The sequence below is a fragment of the Salmo trutta genome, unplaced genomic scaffold, assembly GCF_901001165.1.
Source record: "Salmo trutta unplaced genomic scaffold, fSalTru1.1, whole genome shotgun sequence".
In the NCBI taxonomy this organism is placed as follows: Eukaryota; Metazoa; Chordata; class Actinopteri; order Salmoniformes; family Salmonidae; genus Salmo; species Salmo trutta.
Genome location: NW_021823043.1, coordinates 2,602,797 through 2,625,918, shown reverse-complemented (window position 1 = coordinate 2,625,918; position 23,122 = coordinate 2,602,797). Strand labels below are relative to the sequence as shown.

Here is a 23,122-nt window from a genome sequence, read left to right as displayed (position 1 = left end):
GACCCAGGAGCTACGTGCTGTCAGACACTTCCTCCCAGCAGCCAGTGCAGTCAGTCCCCTACCGAGAGAGGTGAGTCTCCCCTTCCCTCCTTCCAGCCACTCACCCACCCAGAGAGGGGAAATCACCCCCCCTTCCCTCTTTAAAATACTATTTAATTCCAGTCCCCTGCTAAGAGAGGTGAGCTTCTTCCCTCCTTCCCCTGAGAGAAGAGGACTACCGTCGGTCACTCCCATGGTAACCGTGGCTCAGGTTGTGTTCCGGCCCTGAGGACTGAGAATGGGACGAGGAGGATGGGAGGATGGGAGCGTTCTAACATCTGCTATTAACGTTATAATACTAAAATGACTAATTCAGCAATCTCATATTTGGTGAAGGTTTACAGAATATCAAACAAAAATGTCTAAGGAGTAGGGAGACTTGGACGAATGAACAAGAAGTGAAATCTTACTGATACAGGTACAGCTGGTGCGGTACACAGTCTTTGGACAGTTCATTGGTCCTGTGATGAATTTTGGAGAGAAGCCAGGCTACCAGGAAGCAGATCTGGGTTCAAAAAGTATGTGTTTTCTCTCAAACACTTTAAGTGTTTTGTTTGAGCCTGTCTAGAGTGACTGACAGGTGAGGTTTGCACTTTTGGATCTGTTCCATTGGTTTATTTGGGCCAGGCAAGCTCAATTAAGAACAGCTAAAGTATTTAAGAAAACAAATACTTCTTGAACACAGGTCCACCAGGAAGGACAAACTACTACTGAGGCCTGTTCCCTGTATTTGTGTTTTCTCTAAATGCAAATCAAATCAAATCAAATCAAATTTATTTATATAGCCCTTCGTACATCAGCTGAAATCTCAAAGTGCTGTACAGAAACCCAGCCTAAAACCCCAAACAGCAAGCAATGCATGTGAAAGAAGCACAGTGGCTGGGAAAAACTCCCTAGGAAAAACTCCTGAGAAAGGCCAAAAACCTAGGAAGAAACCTAGAGAGGAACCAGGCTATGAGGGGTGGCCAGTCCTCTTCTGGCTGTGCCGGGTGGATATTATAACAGAACATGGTCAAGATGTTAAAATGTTCGTAAATGACCAGCATGGTCAAATAATAATAATCATAGTAATTGTCGAGGGTGCAACAAGCACGTCCGGTGAACAGGTCAGGGTTCCGTAGCCGCAGGCAGAACAGTTGAAACTGGAGCAGCAGCATGGCCAGGTGGACTGGGGACAGCAAGGAGTCTTTCTCATCATCATGCCTTTGTTTGTCCTTCAGATTTCCCCTCAGAGGGTCCCCTCCTTTTCCCTCCCTCACTCACTCTACTCCACTCAAACTAATGCATGGTGGAGTCCTCCAAGAAAACCAAGAATGAATTACTAAAACACTCACACACAACGTTTAGATTTTACTTTACTACCTCACTTCAAATCCCTCAAATTTCTCTGCCTAATTCAACTTTACTGACTGTGGGGTTTATGTATCCCAAGCATCCAACCAACCGTCATTCAATTTGATTTACGCTTTTAGGGAAATGCCAAGACACCCACACACAGCTCTTTAGGTTAGCATTGGGCTTAACGATTACAAACTATGATGAAAAGGGTAAGTTAGTGGTTTAACATTAACCAATAGGGCTGAGGTCAACGTTACAGGAACAGGAAGTGGGTGTCACAAAGCGATAAGCTGTTAGGGAGAAAGAGGACATCTTCCTTAAACACTGATCCAAGACCAATTTTGTCATTCCGACCCAATTGGTTGCCCTAAGGTTTGGCGAAAGGAAAAGCTGTTCCTAGATCAGCTCTAAGAGGTCAATTCTACCCAGAGTTTCCAGTTACACATTGCAGAGAGGCACAACGCCCCAAGGCTCTCTTGCTAGCGCTCCGTAGGCCTAAAGAAAGACGCCTGGAATGAAAGAAATGAAAACATGCGTGACCATGGGCTACAGAGCTTCACCACATCATAAAATAACATTCCCACACTGTTGTTTGTGCGTGCGTGTGCGCATGCGTGCGTGCGTGCGTGTGTGTGTGTGTGTGTGTGTGTGTGTGTGTGTGTGTTATTCCATTAGGTATGGAGTGCTGTTCCATTTCAACTGTACTACACTGTGACTGTGTAGAACAAACAGCACTTGAATCAGGCTTGTATCTACACACTGGGTTTGAATCAGGCCTGTATCTACACACTGGGTTTGAATCAGGCCTGTATCTACACACTGGGTTTGAATCAGGCCTGTATCTTCACATTGGGTTTGAAACAGGCCTGTATCTACACATTGGGTTTGAATCAGGCCTGTATCTTCACATTGGGTTTGAATCAGGCCTGTATCTACACATTGGGTTTGAATCAGGCCTGTATGTACACATTGGGTTTGAATCAGGCCTGTATCTACACATTGGGTTTGATAGTGTTTTAATAGTTAGACTCAGAACATTCCATTCCTATGTCTTGATAAGGGGCAGTTCATGACCTCCATATGATGGTTAAGATTATCTTTTTCTAGAGACGATCCAATGAGATACTACCTTTTAGTACTGCCTACAATACAGTACAGGTACATGTCCCACCTGTTAACATGCATGGTTTGAGAATAAGACACAAATATGTTATTTTCAAGCATTTAAAAGTGGTCCAAAAGCCATTTCCTTAAATGTCTTGTTTCTTGTTAATGATCAGAATAGGTATCAGTACATTGAAACCCATTTCAATAAAACAATGTAGCAGTATATAGAATGTGTCATGTGTAGCTCATTAATATTCTCTGTGGGTTTTCTGACATGTAAAGGTAGACCACCAGAAAGTCCTTTATGTAACAGAAGTGAAGGTGTATTGTCCAGGTCTGTGAGAAGTAACAGAAGTGAAGGTGTATTGTCCAGGTCTGTGAGAAGTAACAGAAGTGAAGGTGTATTGTCCAGGTCTGTGAGAAGTTACAGAAGTGAAGGTGTATTGTCCAGGTCTGTGAGAAGTAACAGAAGTGAAGGTGTATTGTCCAGGTCTGTGAGAAGTAACAGAAGTGAAGGTGTATTGTCCAGGTCTGTGAGAAGTAACAGAAGTGAAGGTGTATTGTCCAGGTCTGTGAGAAGTAACAGAAGTGAAGGTGTATTGTCCAGGTCTGTGAGAAGTAACAGAAGTGAAGGTGTATTGTCCAGGTCTGTGAGAAGTAACAGAAGTGAAGGTGTATTGTCCAGGTCTGTGAGAAGTAACAGAAGTGAAGGTGTATTGTTCAGGTCTGTGAGAAGTAACAGAAGTGAAGGTGTATTGTCCAGGTCTGTGAGAAGTAACAGAAGTGAAGGTGTATTGTCCAGGTCTGTGAGAAGTAACAGAAGTGAAGGTGTATTGTCCAGGTCTGTGAGAAGTAACAGAAGTGAAGGTGTATTGTCCAGGTCTGTAGAACAGAAGGAAGGTGTCATGTCCAGGTCTGTGAGAAGTAACAGAAGTGAAGGTGTATTGTCCAGGTCTGTGAGAAGTAACAGAAGTGAAGGTGTATTGTCCAGGTCTGTGAAAAGTAACAGAAGTGAAGGTGTATTGTCCAGGTCTGTGAGAAGTAACAGAAGTGAAGGTGTATTGTCCAGGTCTGTGAGAAGTAACAGAAATGAAGGTGTATTGTCCAGGTCTGTAAGAAGTAACAGAAGTGAAGGTGTATTGTCCAGGTCTGTGAGAAGTAACAGAAGTGAAGGTGTATTGTCCAGGTCTGTGAGAAGTAACAGAAGTGAAGGTGTATTGTCCAGGTCTGTGAGAAGTAACAGAAATGAAGGTGTATTGTCCAGGTCTGTGAGAAGTAACAGAAGTGAAGGTGTATTGTCCAGGTCTGTGAGAAGTAACAGAAGTGAAGGTGTATTGTCCAGGTCTGTGAGAAGTAACAGAAGTGAAGGTGTATTGTCCAGGTCTGTGAGAAGTAACAGAAGTGAAGGTGTATTGTCCAGGTCTGTGAGAAGTAACAGAAGTGAAGGTGTATTGTCCAGGTCTGTGAGAAGTAACAGAAGTGAAGGTGTATTATTCAGGTCTGTGAGAAGTAACAGAAGTGAAGGTGTATTGTCCAGGTCTGTGAGAAGTAACAGAAGTGAAGGTGTATTGTCCAGGTCTGTGAGAAGTAACAGAAGTGAAGGTGTATTATTCAGGTCTGTGAGTGACATGGCGTGCTATTGTCTTCTGTCAGGGGAGTGACAGCCAATCCTAGCAATCAATCCCAGCCAGACCTCAGCCACAGGGACAACAGCCATGGAATCAGAAGGATTCTAATTCCAATTCTATAGTAACAGCATGGGACTTCCATCCACTCAATTAGAACTCCCTAAAGCTCCTAGAGTTCAGCTAATAGGGCCAAAGAACTGGAAAGACAAGCAGCGTGTGTAGAGCAGTGGTTCAAGTGGTGTACAAAGTCCTCAGGTATGTGTGCAATGTAATGGGTCCGGTCCTGTTGAAGGTAGGAGGTAAGGATGTGTGTGTGTTCCGGATGCAGTGTGTCTCAGTCTAATTACTCCATGTTTGCTTGAGAGCTGACTCAGTGGGGGGCCTTGAGAATCCAATCTCCCTGGAAGGATTAACATTTAACCAGAGCACTCACTCCTGTCAGAAACCTGTGGTGTGTGTGTGTGTGTGTGTGTGTGTGTGTGTGTGTGTGTGTGTGTGTGTGTGTGTGTGTGTGTGTGTGTGTGTGTGTGTGTGTGTGCGTGTGTGTGCGTGTGTGACAGTAGGGGGTAAGTATCCACTGTCTGGAATTCCAGAAATGAGGAAACATTGTATTATAGTCCAATCATTATGTTTCTCTTTCCTCTCATAAACACCTGAAGTAGCTGACCCTGAACCAGTCATCAAAATGACTGTATGACGGTCAAGTCCCCGCATCATGCCTGTGACATGATAGCCCTTCTAACAGCTTCTCAAACGTCAAATGACTGTATGACAGTCAAGTCCCCGCATCATGCCTGTGACATGAGAGCACTTCTAACAGCTTCTCAAACGTGTCAGTATGGATGTTCAGGTCGGTTTATTCCAACTGGGTGTGTTGCAATACAGTACAGGGAAGCTACAACACCGGGGGCAGACTGGACACAGGGGATTTTGGGCAAATGCCAGACGGGCTGGTCCATTTCAATTTAGAATTTTTGCACAAAATGCTAAATGTCTGTCTAATAATGGGGGCTTCGAGGACCAAAATGGGCTGATGTGTTAGAAAGATGGCAGGGGTGATTTCTGATCCCAGTCCGCCCCTCTATAACACTAGATATACAGTACCTGCCCTGCATAGGTAAGCACTGTTATCAGAACACAAAGGACAACAGCACTTCAACAGAGTAGAGTCTTGAACAATGGATAAACTTCCTCCTGCCAACATAAAGAGACGCTGTCTTATGAAATACCTGTGGTTGTCTGGTCCTGAGGATGGTCCATTTGACATCTGGTTAGAGGCTGCTGCCTATATACATAGACTAGAAATCACTGGCCACTTTAATAACGGAACACTAGTCACTTTAATAATGTTTACATATCTTGCATTACTCATCTCATATGTATATACTGTATTCTATTCTACTGTATCTTAGTCTATGCCGCTGTAAGAATATTTTGAAGATAAATACACAACGCAGAGGACGAGAGTCAATAGAGTACTAACGATCAATGGAAATAGTGCTTTTTCTGTAATAGGGAATTATTGATCAATGGGTCAGAGACATGGGAGGAATTGGTCTATGCAGAGAGCCTGAAATAGGATACTTGTTATTTGGCCATTGGCCCAGTTTTATTTCAAGGAATTCTAATTGGTCAACCATAGGCTAAGGGCAGCAGGTAGCCTAGTGGTTAGAGCGTTGGACTAGTAACCGAAAGGTTGCAAGATCGAATCCCTGAGCTGACAAGGTAAAAATTCTGTCGTTCTGCCCCTGAACGAGGCAGTTAACCTGCTGTCACTGAAACGAAATATTTGTTCTTAACTGACTTGCCTAGTTAAACAAAGGTAAAATAAAAAAAGGCGGGGCTGAGTTATAAACTACATCCTGTTCACTTGAAAGAATCACTGCGAGGGAATCGCTGAGGACAGGGAAGGAATGACCATCTACAACATCTATGATTTATTCTCTTTGACTAAACCTATTTTCCTCCCCCTGATTTGCTTTGGGGTCAGCGTTATTAAAGAATAACATCAACTGTAAACACCACTCTGACATTGCTCGTATTATATATATTTATATATTCTTAATTCCATTTCTCTACTTTAGATTTGTGTCTATTGTTGTGAAATTGTTAAATTTTACTTACACAAGCATTTCGTTACACCCGCAATAACATCTGCAATACATGTGTATGTGACCAATAACATCTGCAATACATGTGTATGTGACCAATAACATCTGCAATACATGTGTATGTGACCAATAACATGTGATTTGATTTGATTGTATTGAAACTAAAGCCGGTGCAGTTGGAGAGCCTCAGATGCTTGGGTGCTCTCTCTCTCTCTCTCTCTCTCTCTCTCTCTCTCTCTCTCTCTCTCTCTCTCTCTCTCTCTCTCTCTCTCTCTCTCTGACTTCGATAAAAACTGATGGCACAATAAGAAAAAGAGATGACATGAGAAAATTCACAAGAACTCTTTGGAATTATGATAGATAACAACCATGACCGGGCCTGCTATCCAAATCCTTTCTGGTGTTTATGAAATCCCTATGATTCTCGGTATGTGTTTCCACTGAAGACCACAAGGAGCTTCGGGACACCAGAATCTCAGAATCTCCGAACATGATGGACAGCTTTGGTTTCGGTGTGCCGGCCAAACCTGGATCCACATACCATGGCTTTCACGTGGAGGAGAAAAGAGAGGGTGAATCTTTGTTAGTGGGTCACGACCTGGGTCAATTTCGAGTCAGACAACCAACGTCAGGTTGAGGTTAAGGTTCAGAGGTTAAGTATCCAACAAACCCCAGTAATGCATTAGTCACATTTATGATGTGTGTTGACTTAATGAAGTGAACAGATCCTGTTGCACACAGAGAGAAGTGGGTACAAAATCAGACGCCACGTTCCTCTCCCTCTCTCTCGCTTTTCACCTTTATCTCTCTCCCTCTACCTCTACCTCTCACTATCCTTGTCTCTCTCGCTCGCTCTCCCTCTCCCTGACTCTTCCACTCCCTGTTCCTCCACCTCTCCCTCTCCCTGACTCTTCCACTCCCTGTTCCTCCACCTCTCCCTCTCCCTGACTCTTCCACTCCCTGTTCCTCCACCTCTCCCTCTCCCTGACTCTTCCACTCCCTGTTCCTCCACCTCTCCCTTTCCCTTTTACTAGAGGCTGACTGATCAGATATCCACAGGTTGACTTTTCCTCGTGGCTTCCTGCCTTTCATAAATGATGTTCCCCAAACCACAATCACAAAACAAACAATTCCACATCAATGTAGCTGGCCAGGGAAATGTGGGTGTGGGTGCGTGTGTGTGAGTGTGTGTGGGTATGTGTGTGTGACAATTGGGGAAAGTTCCCTGAACCAGAGGACTACTGTGCTGCTATCCCCACATTGTGGATCCTTGCTTCCTCTATGGTTGTATGTATAGGAGTACCTTTAATATACTCTCATCTATAGGAGTACCTTTTATATACTCTAATCTATAGGCGTACCTTTATATACTCTAATCTATAGGAGTACCTTTAATATACTCTCATCTATTGGAGTACCTTTTATATACTCTAATCTATAGGCGTACCTTTATATACTCTAATCTATAGGAGTACCTTTAATATACTCTAATCTATAGGAGTACCTTTTATATACTCTAATCTATAGGCATACCTTTAATATTCTCTAATCTATAGGAGTACCTTTAATATACTCTAATCTATAGGCGTACCTTTAATATACTCTCATCTATAGGAGTACCTTTAATATACTCTAATCTATAGGAGTACCTTTAATATACTCTAATCTATAGGCGTACCTTTAATATACTCTAATCTAAAGGGGTACCTGTAATATACTCTAATCTATAGGCGTACCTTTAATATACTCGAATCTATAGGAGTACCTTTAATATACTCTAATCTATAGGCGTACCTTTAATATACTCTAATCTATAGGAGTACCTGTAATATACTCTAATCTATAGGCGTACCTTTAATATACTCGAATCTATAGGAGTACCTTTAATATACTCTAATCTATAGGCGTACCTTTAATATACTCGAATCTATAGGAGTACGTTTAATATACTCTAATCTATAGGCGTACCATTAATATACTCTAATCTATAGGAGTACCTTTAAAATACTCTAATCTATAGGCGTACCTTTAATATACTCTAATCTATAGGAGTACCTTTAATATACTCTAATCTATAGGCATACCTTTAATATTCTCTAATCTATATGAGTACCTTTAAAATAATATACTCTATGGGAGTACCTTTAAAATACTCTAATCTATAGGCGTACCTTTAATATACTCTAATCTATAGGAGTACCTTTAAAATATTCTAATCTATAGGCGTACCTTTAATATACTCTAATCTATAGGCATACCTTTAATATACTCTAATCTATAGGAGTACCTTTAATATACTCTAATCTATAGGCGTACCTTTAATATACTCTAATCTATAGGCGTACCTTTAATATACTCTAATCTATAGGAGTACCTGTAATATACTCTAATCTATAGGCGTACCTTTAATATTCTCTAATCTATAGGAGTACCTTTAATATACTCTAATCTATAGGCGTACCTTTAATATACTCTAATCTATAGGAGTACCTTTAATATACTCTAATCTATAGGCGTACCTTTAATATACTCTAATCTATAGGCATACCTTTAATATACTCTAATATATAGGCGTACCTTTAATATACTCTAATCTATAGGAGTACCTTTAATATACTCTAATCTATAGGCGTACCTTTAATATTCTCTAATCTATATGAGTACCTTTAAAATAATATACTCTATGGGAGTACCTTTAAAATATTCTAATCTATAGGCGTACCTTTAATATACTCTAATCTATAGGAGTACCTTTTATATACTCTAATCTATAGGAGTACCTTTAATATACTCTAATCTATAGGAGTACCTTTTATATACTCTAATCTATAGGAGTACCTTTAATATACTCTAATCTATAGGAGTACCTTTAATATACTCTAATCTATAGGCGTACCTTTAATATACTCTAATCTATAGGAGTACCTTTAATATACTCTAATCTATAGGCGTACCTTTAATATTCTCTAATCTATATGAGTACCTTTAAAATAATATACTCTATGGGAGTACCTTTAAAATATTCTAATCTATAGGCGTACCTTTAATATACTCTAATCTATAGGAGTACCTTTTATATACTCTAATCTATAGGAGTACCTTTAATATACTCTAATCTATAGGAGTACCTTTTATATACTCTAATCTATAGGAGTACCTTTAATATACTCTAATCTATAGGAGTACCTTTAATATACTCTAATCTATAGGCGTACCTTTAATATACTCTAATCTATAGGAGTACCTGTAATATACTCTAATCTATACGCGTACCTTTAATATACTCTAATCTATAGGAGTACCTTTTATATGCTCTCCTCTCAGTAAATGGAATTACTGTTTCAGATGTCTGTGACACTCCACACCACAAAGACCTGTTAACACAGCACAGTGCAGGGGCCTATTCTGCTGTGCATCCCAAATTCACCCTATTCACTAAATAGGTTCCCTGTGAGCCCTGGTTAAAAGTAGTGCACTACATAAGGAATAGGGTGTAATTTGGGATGCAAACTCTGTGTGGGCGCAGAACAGGGAACAGGCCCACAGAACAGGTGGAAATAAAGAGTGCAACCGGGACACTAAAGCTGATCAAGTTCCCGTGGCCGGCTCTGGGGCTCTTGGTTTCCGAGGGCGAGGCGGGGATGGGGGTTGTGGCGGGGGCCGCAGCAGGTGAGTGAATAGAAAGATTAGCGTCTCAGATTAAAGAGAGAGAGGTTTCACTTCTCACTGCTAACACAATGACAAAGGAGCCCGGTGTGGAACAGTTTATATGGGAGCCCTGGCAGAGAGATAGACAGCAGGCCAGGCAACCCCTGTGAATTAGGTCAGGGGCCCCTCAGCTGTGTGTGTGTGTGTGTGTGTGTGTGTGTGTGTGTGTGTGTGTGTGTGTGTGTGTGTGTGTGTGTGTGTGTGTGTGTGTGTGTGTGTGTGTGAGAGGAGGACTATGCTGTGAAACCTGATCTGGCAGAGTGTCACAATGTCAGGAAGACACAAACAGGGTTGTCAATGCACACACACACACACACACACACACACAGACACACAGACACACAGACACACAGACACACGCACACAGTGTATCAGTTAGACACAGACAGGGTTGTCATGCGTGGCCTTGTAGACAGATCCTTCCACACATCACCACCACCAAGAGGGGTTAAAGTTCCCCAAGGCAATCTGAGGTTTACATGGAAGTTATGTCTACATATCTTGTCTCTGAGTAAGGTCCTTTATCTGAAATCATTTGATTGTGTACATTGTCAAATATGAGTCTATTCAGTGTCTATCTCAAATCATGAAGATAGAAGTCTTTCTATCTGTAGTGAAGATAAACAGTGTCAAAACGACACCATAAACACGTGGAGGGTTGAAAACCAAAGCATTCATTTTTACCATAGACGCTTCCCCATATGTTGCCAACATGGATAATGTAATAACAATTTAAGAGCCAAACGCCCAAATGCTATTTACGCATATAAAGGTATTCAACGTGCTTGTGTGTGTGCAGTGTACTGGGTCTTTCTGGAAAGTGAGAGGGAGAAACCAGCCGTGTTTTCCAGACTGCCAAGAATGTCAGCCTTTAGAGGGATTGGTGGGGCTGCTTGTTTAAGCCAATAGGCAGAGAGTACAGCGTTAATGTCATCTCGCTGCCCGTGAGTCTCTCTGCGCTTTAACTTGCGGTGCTGTACCAACACCAGAACGCGAGCTGAGCTGTTGAGTCAACGCCGCTGCTGGTCTGTGTGGTGAAACTCTAACGGCGTTTCCCTCTATATGATGCTCTGAAAAGGCTTTGCATTCTATTCATTCGAACTTCGAATAGTTCACGGTGAGACGGAAGAACATAATACTGTATGTGCAGCACTGCTATTTAAAGTGGCGCCGATGACAACAATCGTGAATATTGTTCTACTCAGTTAACGGAATATCCTTACCCCTTCCCATAACTCCGCGCAATCAGCCTTTCTGGTGAGTAGCTATCACTTTTGGACCTGTCTGTCTGTCGGTGAGTGGAATAGCTTGCCATTTAAATCTTTACCATACTTTGCAATACTTGGAAATTGTGCTGCTACTGCATGAAATTACAATTTCAACTCCAGATATACGTTGCAAGATGTTTGAAACTGTGCCTATTATTTAACTGTTATAATTATGAGTTGAGAATCTAGGCTAGCCCACGAGCCAGTATACTTTTACTGATTAATGTTATTTTACCTTCACATTTCATGAAATATGTGTTTGAATATACAGCTGTCTTCCAGACCTGTTTAGTATAGAAATGTGGAAGTCAGATCTGGCCCACATGTAATTCCCCCCCTGACGTGAAAATGGTGTTTCTGTCACTCGTGCTTCTTTTCTATGAATGGATGACAGTTCTGACAATCTCTACAAGTTGTTGTTATAAACTACTGCATATTGCTTATTCCTAGTAATTAAAACATTACAGAACCTTAAACTGTGAAACTTTAAGCCAGAAAAGAGACATTAGCTCGTTAAAACGTGCACGTAAAGACGCACCCCATTGTGGGTGTCATTTGGTGTGCCGCGCGACTCCTGAGGTTCCAGATGTGTGGATTCAGCTGTTGCTTGTCACTCAGGTGACGACACCGTCTCTCTCTCTCTCCAGCTCTCCCTCCTTACACGCGGTGGCTTTAGCGAACATAACGAATAATATCGTGCTATTTGGCGCGTGAAGCCGTCCTGCTGTTAACCATCTTGACTTTTCGCAATAAATCTCTCAGCGAAACCTCTCACAATACACTTCACCTCCTTCCAATAGTAGTTTTTTACCATTTCCTCACACGGACCAACGTGGTCCAGACCAGAGAGGATCTATCAAAACAGAGAAGGGGTGTATAAGACAGTGTCGCTTGACTGACACTTCCCACCTGGCACTTGTCCTGTGGAGGTTTTCGTCTTTACACCAAATGCTTCAACTGACTGACAGACTAAATAGTTTAGGAAGCAATAGAAAACTGAAGGGATGTTTCACCTAGAGCAGTAGAGTGGAGGACCATGTGTAGCTACTGTAATGAAGGTAGTGGGGTCCCCTAGTGGCAGTTTAGATGTGTTGTGGACATGTTCCTATAAGAGCGTCAAGCTGTGGTGTACTACAGTAAATAACGTTGCATGCAGTTCAGATGTATATTGTAAGGCGCTACAACATTTTCATCTCTCATTTTTATACATTCATCATATTTTCCCAGATAACCCTTTTAGATGAGTTGTTCTCCCCTCATAATAGTTCCACACATTTGGCCTCCCGAGTGGCGCAGCGGTCTAAGGCTCTGCATCGCAGTGCTTGAGGCTTCACTACAGACCCAGGTTTGATCCTGGGCTCTATCACAACTGGCTGTGATTGGGAGTCCCATAGGGCGGCGCACAATTGGTCGAGCGTCGTCCGGGTTAGGGGAGGGTTTGGCCAGGGGGGCTTTACAAGTAGGCCGTCATTGTAAATAAGAATTCTTAACTGACCTGCCTAGTTAAATAAAGGTTAAATAAAAAATCATATGAAGTGTAACAACATTTCAGCTGAAGGCCTATGTCAAACTGGGTCCCAGGTATACAGCTCAGCCCCTCCCCTCACCTCTCAGCCCCTCCCCTCTCCTCTCAGCCCCTCCCCTCTCCTCTCAGCCCCTCTCATCTCAGCCCCTCCCCTCTCCTCTCAGCCCTCAGCCCCTCTCCTCTCAGCCCCTCCCTTCTCCTCTCAGCCCCTCCCCTTTCCTCTCAGCCCCTCCCCTCTCCTCTCAGCCCCTCCCCTTTCCTCTCAGCCCCTCTCCTCTCCTCTCAGCCCCTCTCCTCTCAGCCCCTCCCCTCCCCTCTCAGCCCCTCCCCTCTCCTCTCCTGGAGGGTTGTGAATAACAAACTGGTAAAGCAGACCCAGGGGGGTATCATGTGACCAGCGGAGTGTCTTCACCATGGAGCCACATGGCAGCAAGCCAACCAGAGAGGAGGGTCTGCGTCCCAAGTGGCATCCTATTCCTTATACAGTGAGTGCACTTCTTTTGAACAAGGTTCTGGTGCGCTATATAGATAACATGGTGCCATTTGGGACGCAGGCAGGGGCTGAAGGAGCAGTGGGGCTGAGGGGGTAGCTATGGACCTGAGTGTGATGCCAAGCCTCTCTGTCTTCCTCTGGTAATACATCAGCCATTAAGACCACATGGAAGGTTCTAGTGTAGCTCAGGTGATTGGAATGTTCCAGCTAGACTACATGCATGTGTTCGCTCTCTCTTGTACCCGTTCTTTCTCTCCGGCAACGACGATGAGCATAAGCAATACTTGTGCTCTTGTCAACTAAACATTATTTATCACTGTGGCAGAGTAGCACCGTTCCCGTTTGGTACATTGTGTAAATATGATGTAATGACCATCTCACGTGCACATTTAGCTGAACTGGCATTTTGTTAGTAAGTGCAATTCAAACAGGATTTCTATACTGCCCCTTCATTGAGTTATGAGTTGTCACAAACAGTCTGCTCTGAGAAGTCCAACATCTTCCTGGAAACATGTTTTGTGTGTCAGTGCCTTATGAAGCAACACCAGTCTGATGTAATGTTTAGATTGTGTTGTGAGATTAAAGCCTACAAGGCTTCAATTCAATGTACTAAAATGTCTATGTATTTAACCTTCACAATATGCTGCTGAACGAACCCAAGAGAGGAAATCCAACCTGGAGTTTGTTTTGATGCTCTTGGCCTTACTCCTGGAAAACCTTTTACTCTGTGACTCCCTGGTCTGGACTGCTCTGGTCCTGAGCCATGCTCTGCAGATAGATCCAGAACTCTGCTTGGGTCCCCTGTTAAAACTGCTGCTTTTACAGTTACAACTCTGTGAGGTCTTGGCAGTGGTACAGTATTAGTTTCAGAGCCCTTTGTTAATTGTTACAATATCTGTGGTATATCTCACTTAAATATATAGGCCTAGGTATTCCTTTATAAACATATAGGCCTAGGTATTCCTTTATAAACATATAGGCCTAGGTATTCCTTTATAAAATATATAGGCCTAGGTATTCCTTTATAAACATATAGGCCTAGGTATTCCTTTATAAAATATATAGGCCTAGGTATTCCTTTATAAACATATAGGCCTATGTATTCCTTTATAAACATATAGGCCTAGGTATTCCTTTATAAAATATATAGGCCTAGGTATTCCTTTATAAACATATAGGCCTAGGTATTCCTTTATAAAACATATAGGCCTAGGTATTCCTTTATAAAATATATAGGCCTAGGTATTCCTTTATAAAACATATAGGCCTAGGTATTCCTTTATAAACATATAGGCCTAGGTATTCCTTTATAAACATATATAGGCCTAGGTATTCCTTTATAAAATATATAGCCCTAGATATTCCTTTATAAAACATATAGGCCTAGGTATTCCTTTATAAACATAAAGGCCTAGGCATTCCTTTATAAACATATAGGCCTAGGTATTCCTTTAAAAAATATATAGGCCTAGGTATTCCTTTATAAACATATAGGCCTAGGTATTCCTTTATAAACATATAGGCCTAGGTATTCCTTTATAAACATATATAGGCCTAGGTATTCCTTTATAAAATATATAGCCCTAGATATTCCTTTATAAAACATATAGGCCTAGGTATTCCTTTATAAACATATATAGGCCTAGGTATTCCTTTATAAAATATATAGCCCTAGATATTCCTTTATAAAACATATAGGCCTAGGTATTCCTTTATAAAATATATAGCCCTAGATATTCCTTTATAAAACATATAGGCCTAGGTATTCCTTTATAAACATATATAGGCCTAGGTATTCCTTTATAAAATATATAGCCCTAGGTATTCCTTTATAAAATATATAGGCCTAGGTATTCCTTTATAAACATATATAGGCCTAGGTATTCCTTTATAAAATATATAGCCCTAGATATTCCTTTATAAAACATATAGGCCTAGGTATTCCTTTATAAAATATATAGGCCTAGGTATTCCTTTATAAACATATAGGCCTAGGTATTCCTTTATAAAATATATAGCCCTAGGTATTCCTTTATAAAATATATAGGCCTAGGTATTCCTTTATAAACATATAGGCCTAGAAATTCCTTTATAAAATATATAGGCCTAGGTATTCCTTTATAAACATATAGGCCTAGGTATTCCTTTATAAAATATATAGGCCTAGGTATTCCTTTATAAAATATATAGGCCTAGGTATTCCTTTATAAAATATATAGGCCTAGGTATTCCTTTATAAAACATATAGGCCTAGGTATTCCTTTATAAAATATATAGGCCTAGGTATTCCTTTATAAAATATATAGGCCTAGGTATTCCTTTATAAAATATATAGGCCTAGGTATTCCTTTATAAACATATAGGCCTAGGTATTCCTTTATAAACATATAGGCCTAGGTATTCCTTTGGTCCTCTAATAAGACTTTCTGTTGTGGGGAGTTGTGCTGTATATCTCCATGGGCTGTGTGTGTGTGTGTTGTGTGTGTGTGTTGGTCACCTCAGCTGGTTTGCAGTAATATCTCAGACCAGGTAAGGTACACAGAGCCATGTTTGTTCCTGGAGGAATGAATCTGTACGCAGGGCCATGTAAATCACTGCTAACCTCAAAACACACCTGGCAAGTTTCTATTCCCTCAAGTTGTGTTCTCAGGCTGAGGCTGGGTAAAACATGGAATGGATGGGGGCAGGCAGGCAGACCAGCTCTGGGTTGTGGAGTTTTTGGAACAATGTTGTCACTTAGTATTTGATGAGAAGCGCAGTGAGAAACGTGCACGGCTACTCACAGAGCTGAGATCAATGGGGGCAGCACTAACAGCAGACCAGCTCTGGGTTGTGGAAATGTTGGAACAACGCTGTCAGTTGGGGTTTGACAGAGGGGCAGTGAGACGTGTGCACGACTAGTGAAGGAGAGAGTGTGTGTGTGTGTGTGTGTGCGTGCGTGCGTGTGTGCGTGCGCGCGTGCGTGTGTGTGTGCATGCACGCGTGCGTATGTGTGTGTGCGTTCAGTACAGGACAGTGAAGTGTAGAATTTCCCAAACTCGGTCCTGGGCCCTAGCACTACACAGCTGATTTAAATAACTAACTCATCATCAATCTTTGATTATGTGAATCAGCTGTGCAGTGAAGAGGAGGAGAAAAACATGTGTAAGGTAGCGGCTCAGTGGCCTGTCCGTAACCATGGGTGATGAAAGGAAAGTCATCTACGAGCTGTGGCTTGTTCTAATCACCATGAACCAGGGCTCTGCTTGTCCGCGGTCACTAACCCAACCCAAGACGGCCGCATTGGCTCCCCAAGCCTCATATTATGGTCTGGCTGTGTCACAGAGAGGAACAGGACTGGAGAACTAACTCCTATAGAGACATATATCATTGAAACAGTTTATTTGATGTATATGATCAAATCTGTGTCTAAACTTTCAGCAGTTGGTTGGTTTGCTGCCTGTCTGTAAGATGCCAGCAGTTTGCTGCCTGTCTGTAAAATAACAGCAGTTTGCTGCCTGTCTGTAAGATAACAGCAGTTTGTTGCCTGTCTGTAAGATAACAGCAGTTTGCTGCCTGTCTGTAAGATAACAGCAGATTGCTGCCTGTCTATAAGATGCCAGCAGTTTGCTGCCTGTCTATAAGATGCCAGCAGTTTGCTGCCTGTCTGTAAGATAACAGCAGATTGCTGCCTGTCTGTAAGATAACAGCAGTTTGCTGCCTGTCTATAAGATGCCAGCAGTTTGCTGCCTGTCTGTAAGATAACAGCAGTTTGCTGCCTGTCTGTAAGATAACAGCAGTTTGCTGCCTGTCTGTAAGATAACAGCAGTTTGCTGCCTGTCTGTAAGATAACAGCAGATTGCTGCCTGTCTGTAAGATAACAGCAGTTTGCTGCCTGTCTGTAAGATAACAGCAGTTTGCTGCCTGTCTGTAACATAACAGCAGTTTGCTGCCTGTCTGTAAGATGCAGCAGTTTGCTGCCTGTCTGTAAGATAACAGCAGTTTGCTGCCTGTCTGTAAGATAACAGCAGTTTGCTGCCTGTCTGTAAGATGCAGCAGTTTGCTGCCTGTCTGTAAGATAACAGCAGTTTGCTGCCTGTCTGTAAGATAACAGCAGTTTGCTGCCTGTCTGTAAGATAACAGCAGTTTGCTGCCTGTCTGTAAGATAACAGCAGTTTGATGCCTGTCTGTAAGATGCAGCAGTTTGCTGCCTGTCTGTAAGATAACAGCAGTTTGCTGCCTGTCTGTAAGATAACAGCAGTTTGCTGCCTGTCTGTAAGATAACAGCAGTTTGCTGCCTGTCTGTAAGATAACAGCAGTTTGCTGCCTGTCTGTAAGATGCCAGCAGTTTACTGCCTGTCTGTAAGATAACAGCAGTTTGCTGCCTGTCTGTAAGATAACAGCAGTTTGCTGCCTGTCTGTAAGATAACAGCAGTTTGCTGCTTGTCTGTAAGATAACAGCAGTTTGCTGCCTGTCTGTAAGATGCAGCAGTTTGCTGCCTGTCTGTAAGATGCAAGCAGTTTGCTGCCTGTCTGTAAGATGCAGCAGTTTGCTGCCTGTCTGTAAGATAACAGCAGTTTGCTGCCTGTCTGTAAGATGCCAGCAGTTTGCTGCCTGTCTGTAAGATGCAGCAGTTTGCTGCCTGTCTGTAAGATGCCAGCAGTTTGCTGCCTGTCTGTAAGATGCAGCAGTTTGCTGCCTGTCTGTAAGATGCCAGCAGTTTGCTACCTATCTATAAGATGCCAGCAGTTTGCTGCCTGTCTGTAAGATGCAGCAGTTTGCTGCCTGTCTGTAAGATGCCAGCAGTTTGCTGCCTGTCTGTAAGATGCCAGCAGTTTGCTGCCTGTCTGTAAGATGCAGCAGTTTGCTGCCTGTCTGTAAGATGCCAGCAGTTTGCTGCCTGTCTGTGAGATGCAGTTTTCTGCCTGTCTGTAAGATAACAGTAGTTTGCTGCCTGTCTGTAAGATGCCAGCAGTTTGCTGCCTGTCTGTAAGATGCAGCAGTTTGCTGCCTGTCTGTAAGGTAACAGCAGTTTGCTGCCTGTCTGTAAGATAACAGCAGTTTGCTGCCTGTCTGTAAGATGCCAGCAGTTTGCTGCCTGTCTGTAAGATGCCAGCAGTTTGCTGCCTGTCTGTAAGATAACAGCAGTTTGCTGCCTGTCTGTAAGATGCCAGCAGTTTGCTGCCTATCTGTAAGATCCCAGCAGCACGTCATTCTAAACTGATATGTGATGTGTTTTGGGGAGTTTTTAATTCATGCCTCGGAGTGCAAGTCAACTTGGCACCATGTTAATTACCTATACACACTATTTATATTGGAAGATGATTAAAGGACGTCTGTGATTTCACACACACACCACACACACACACACACACACACACACACACACACACACACACACACACACACACACACACACACACACACACCACACACACCACACACACACACACACACACCACACACACACACTAGTTATTAAGACATTAAAGATGATTGTTATGAGAGCAAGGTGATTAAAGACAATGCTGGAGGTCAACAGAGCAGCTCAGCATGCAGTCATCAATGTAAAGACATGGGAAAGTTTATGACAGCCACATCATTACTTTCAGTAAAACGATCTCCCTGGGTAAGGAACAGCACTATAAAGCATATGACTTTTGGATGGGGTTTTCTTTTGATTGTGAAGGTACTGATTGAAATATATATTCTCCTAATCTGAAGGCTCAGCGATAACACTCTCTGATTGGATACTGTTGAGTTGAGAAGGAGGAAAAAGTCTGCTTAGAAGTGGGTTCATTGGTTTAAAAAAGACTTCTGCCTTTTCTAATGTGTCTCATGTCAAGCTAAGAAAAGCTCATGAGCTAAACGTCCTCACTCAAGTCTAATTAGAAACCCCTGCTCTCTCTCTCTCTCTCTCTCTCTCTCTCTCTCTCTCTCTCTCTCTCCCTCTCTCTCTCTCTCTCTCTCTCTCTCTCTCTCTCTCTCTCTCTCTCTCTCTCTCTCTCTCTCCTCTCTCTCTCTCTCTCTCTCTCTCTCTCTCTCTCTCTCTCCCTCTCTCTCTCTCTCTCCTCTCTCTCTCTCTCTCTCTCTCTCTCTCTCTCTCTCTCTCTCTCTCTCTCTCTCTTCTCTCTCTCTCCCTCTCTCTCTCTCTCTCTCTCTCTCTCTCTCCTCTCTTCTTCTGAAGTCCTCAGCTGACTCCTGCACGAGGAGCTCTTATTCCTTCCCCCCATCCTTCCCTCTCACAACCACCATGACCCTGATGAGCGGCCTGTAGGGAGAAGTGTGATTCTGTATCATCAGTGGATCTCCACTTTGTCTCAAAGTGTTTACCAGGGGACCGGCAGCTGATTGTCCAGAAGGGAAACGCTCTGATTGGTCCAATTTCATCAGATGATGATGCCACCCTGTCTGTTTCAGGAAGGACCGTATTATAATAATGAAGTCAAAGAAGGTTTGAACTAACACAGTACTAACACAGTACTAACGCATTACTAACGCAATACTAACACAGTACTAACACAGTACTAACGCAGTACTAATGCAGTACTAAAGCAGTACTAACACAGTACTAACACAGTCCTAAAGCAATACTAACACAGTACTAACACAGTACTAACACAGTACTAAAACAGTACTAACACAGTACTAAAACAGTACTAAAACAGTACTAACACAGTACTAACACAGTACTAACGCAGTACTAACGCAGTACTAAAGTAGTACTAACACAGTACTAACACAGTCCTAAAGCAATACTAACACAGTACTAACACAGTACTAAAACAGTACTAACACAGTGCTAAAGCAGTATCTGCACAGCGTTTCAGATAACAGCATTTCAGATAACAGCATTTTAGATAACAGCATTTCAGATCACAGCATTTCAGATCACAGCATTTCAGAGAACAGCATTTCAGAGAACATAACTGTGCTGTAGCTACGGTACCGGTAGCCTGGTAAACAAGGTAGTTGTGGTTAACATAGTTTCACTACAGGGCGGCAGGTAGCCTAGTGGTTAGAGCGTTGGACCAGTAACCGAATAGTTGCTGGATTGAATCCCTGAACTGACAAGGTAAAAATCTGTTGTTCTTCCCTTGAACAAGGCACTGTTCAACTGGTAGGCCGTTATTGTAAATAAGAATTTGTTCTTAACTGACTTGCCTAGTTAAATAAAGGTTTAATAAACTACAGTGTTGGTACTGTAAAGATGTGTGGATAGAAAAGTAATTAGACAAACTGAGGTGTCCACCATTTTGGTGAGAGATGTGTACTTTTACTGTGATGCAGAACCACAGTACTCAGTTTCCTTTCTAACACAAACTATCTTTGTTTATTGGGGTCGGTAATTAAGTACCGGAATATCCTCCTTGACTACAACCATTCTATTTCAGAGAGAGAGAGAGAGAGAGAGAGAGAGAGAGAGAGAGAGTGTCACGTCCTGGCCAGTATAAGGGTTAATTGTCATTTTAGTTTGGTCAGGACGTGGCAGAGGGTATTTGTTTTATGTGGTTCAGGGTGGTGTGTTAGTTAGGAGGGCGTTTGATTTATTATTTCCGGGTTTTGAGTTATGGTCTATGTTGATGTATTTCTATGTGTAGTCTGGTTGATCTATTTCTATGTTGAGTTAATTGGGGAGGACTTCCAATTGAAGGCAGCTGTGTGGTGTTGCCTTTGATTGGAAGTCCTATATTAGTTGGGTGTGTTTGTCTGTTTAATTGTGGGAGATTGTTTCGTGTTTAGCGTGTGTAAACCTAACAGGACTGTCAGTATATCATTAATTCGTTTTTGTTATTTTGTATATTCATTTTGAGTTTATTAAATGTTCAAAATGAACTATCACAACTCTGCTGCATATTGGTCATCTTTTTCCGACGATGATTTCGCCATATCGTCTGACGACGAAGAAATCCCTGACAGAGAGAGGTGTAATGATATACTGGTGTGTCCATGGAGATGTCATAATGGTAAGGTTAGATGATGAAAGCATTGGGCTTTCCGACTTGTCTTTCAAAACAATACTAACAGTGATCTGACTGGCTGTCTGTTCAGGGTTTGAGGGTGAAATGGAGCTTAAAATGCCACTTCCATTAAAGATGTAGTAAATAAATGTATTATGTGTTAATACTACTAAACCCACTGAAACCAGACTGGAAACCAGGATCTAAATTACATCAGGGGAAACGTCATTATCCAAAGCCAGTCAACTATGAAATCCAACATGTGAGGGCTTAGGGTTAGGGTGTGTGTGTGTGTGTGTGTGTGCGTCCATGTGCATTTCCTCCTGAGAAAGCCCTCCAGAGAATCCCCCTGGGGTCTGAAAACTTCCCTTTCAATAATACAGCCCGTTACGCCTCAGAGTCCACCTGTTGCAGATACGCATCATTACATGGTACACTGCCATGTTTCGTTCCTTAGATGAAACCCTGTGGTTTGATTGGGAGGGGAAACCCCTGTCTACACTCTCTCCTCATGAAGTCTCCTTCATATCCTCCTGTCTCCATCTGTTGAGGACTATCATGAGCCTGTGTTGCTGTGTGTTGAAGAGTGTCCAGACATTCCATGTTTATGAGTGGGGGAGATGTTCCAGTGGGGGAGAACTTGCAGGTGGGTCTGACCGTCTGAGTTAACGAAGGCCAACTGAGGATAGTATGGCTCGGTGACCTGAGAGAGAGAGAGTGTGTGTGTGTGTGTGTGTGTGTGTGGTGTGTGTGTGTGTGTGTGTGTGTGTGTGTGTGTGTGTGTGTGTGTGTGTGTGTGTGTGTGTGTGAGACAGAGAGATAGAGAGAGCGAGACAGTGTCACACCCTGATCTGTTTCACCTGTCTTTGTGATTGTCTCCACCCCCCTCCAGGTGTTGCCCATCTTCCCCATAATCCCCTGTGTATTTATACCTGTGTTCTCTGTTTGTCTGTTGCCAGTTCGTCTTGTTTGTCAAGCCAATCAGCGATTTTGGGTCAGCTCCTGCTTTTCCCCAGTCTCTCTTTTCTTGTCCTCATGGTTTTTGACCCTGTCCTGACCCTGTACCCACCGCATAACCACACTGCCTGACCCTGAGCCAGCCTGCCGTCCTGTACCTTTGCCCCTGTTGCTGTAATAAACATTGTTACTTCGACACGGTCTGCATCTGGGTCTTACCTTTATACCTGATAGAGAGAGAGAGAGAGAGAGAGAGAGAGAGAGAGAGATGGACAGAGAGAGCGACAGAGATGGACAGAGAGAGAGAGAGATGGACAGAGAGAGAGAGAGATGGACAGAGAGAGAGACAGAGATAGAGGAGAGAGAGAGTGTGTGTGTGTTTGAGAGAGATACAGAGAGAGAGAGAGAGAGAGAGAGAGAGAGAGAGAGAGATAGATAGATCGAGATAGATAGAGACAGAGAGAGAGAGAGTTCTCTTCTCCAGGTCTATAATAACAGTGGTGGAGCCCCCTCACCAAAGGCTCTCTGTTGAACCTCAGTCTGACTACTAGTGACTTGGTGTGGAATGCTGCTGTGACAGAGACATGCCAAATTCATCTCTCTCTCTCTCTCTCTCTCTCTCTCTCTCTCTCTCTCTCTCTCTCTTTCTTTTTCTCTCTCTTTCTATCTCGCTCCTTCTCTGTGTCATTTACAGCATAACTTAACCTACATATACAGTATAACACAGAGTAAAGCATTGTCCTGGATATTATACCATAACATTGTTATACACTGAGTATACCGAACATTAGGAACACCTTCCTAACATTAAGTTACACCCCCTTTTGCCCTCAGAACAGCCTCAATTTGTCAGGGCATGGATTCTACAAGACGTCGAAAGCGTTCCACAGGGATACTGGCCCATGTTGACTCCAATGCTTCCCACAGTTGTGTCAAGTTGGCTGGATGTCCTTTAGATGGTGGACCATTCTTGATACACACAAGACACTGTTGAACGTGAAAAACCC

General features: G+C 42.6%; 2 protein-coding genes across 3 annotated transcripts in view; both read left to right on the top strand.

Annotated features, from left to right (window-relative positions):
* Positions 1 to 23,122, top strand: part of LOC115188433 (glucoside xylosyltransferase 1) — a 601,934-nt gene that overhangs the window by 461,250 nt on the left and 117,562 nt on the right. The window lies entirely within an intron of this gene.
* LOC115188432 (prickle-like protein 1) overlaps positions 10,859 to 23,122 on the top strand; it is a 48,126-nt gene continuing 35,862 nt past the window's right edge. The window contains exons 1-2 of one of the 2 annotated variants that reach the window (XM_029747286.1): positions 10,859 to 11,188; positions 19,392 to 19,651. In XM_029747286.1, coding sequence (XP_029603146.1) covers positions 19,637 to 19,651 — 15 coding nt within the window. In that variant the 5' untranslated portion in view covers positions 10,859 to 11,188; positions 19,392 to 19,636. The remainder of the gene's footprint in view (positions 11,189 to 19,391; positions 19,652 to 23,122) is intronic. The other variant, XM_029747287.1, reaches the window with a different exon arrangement.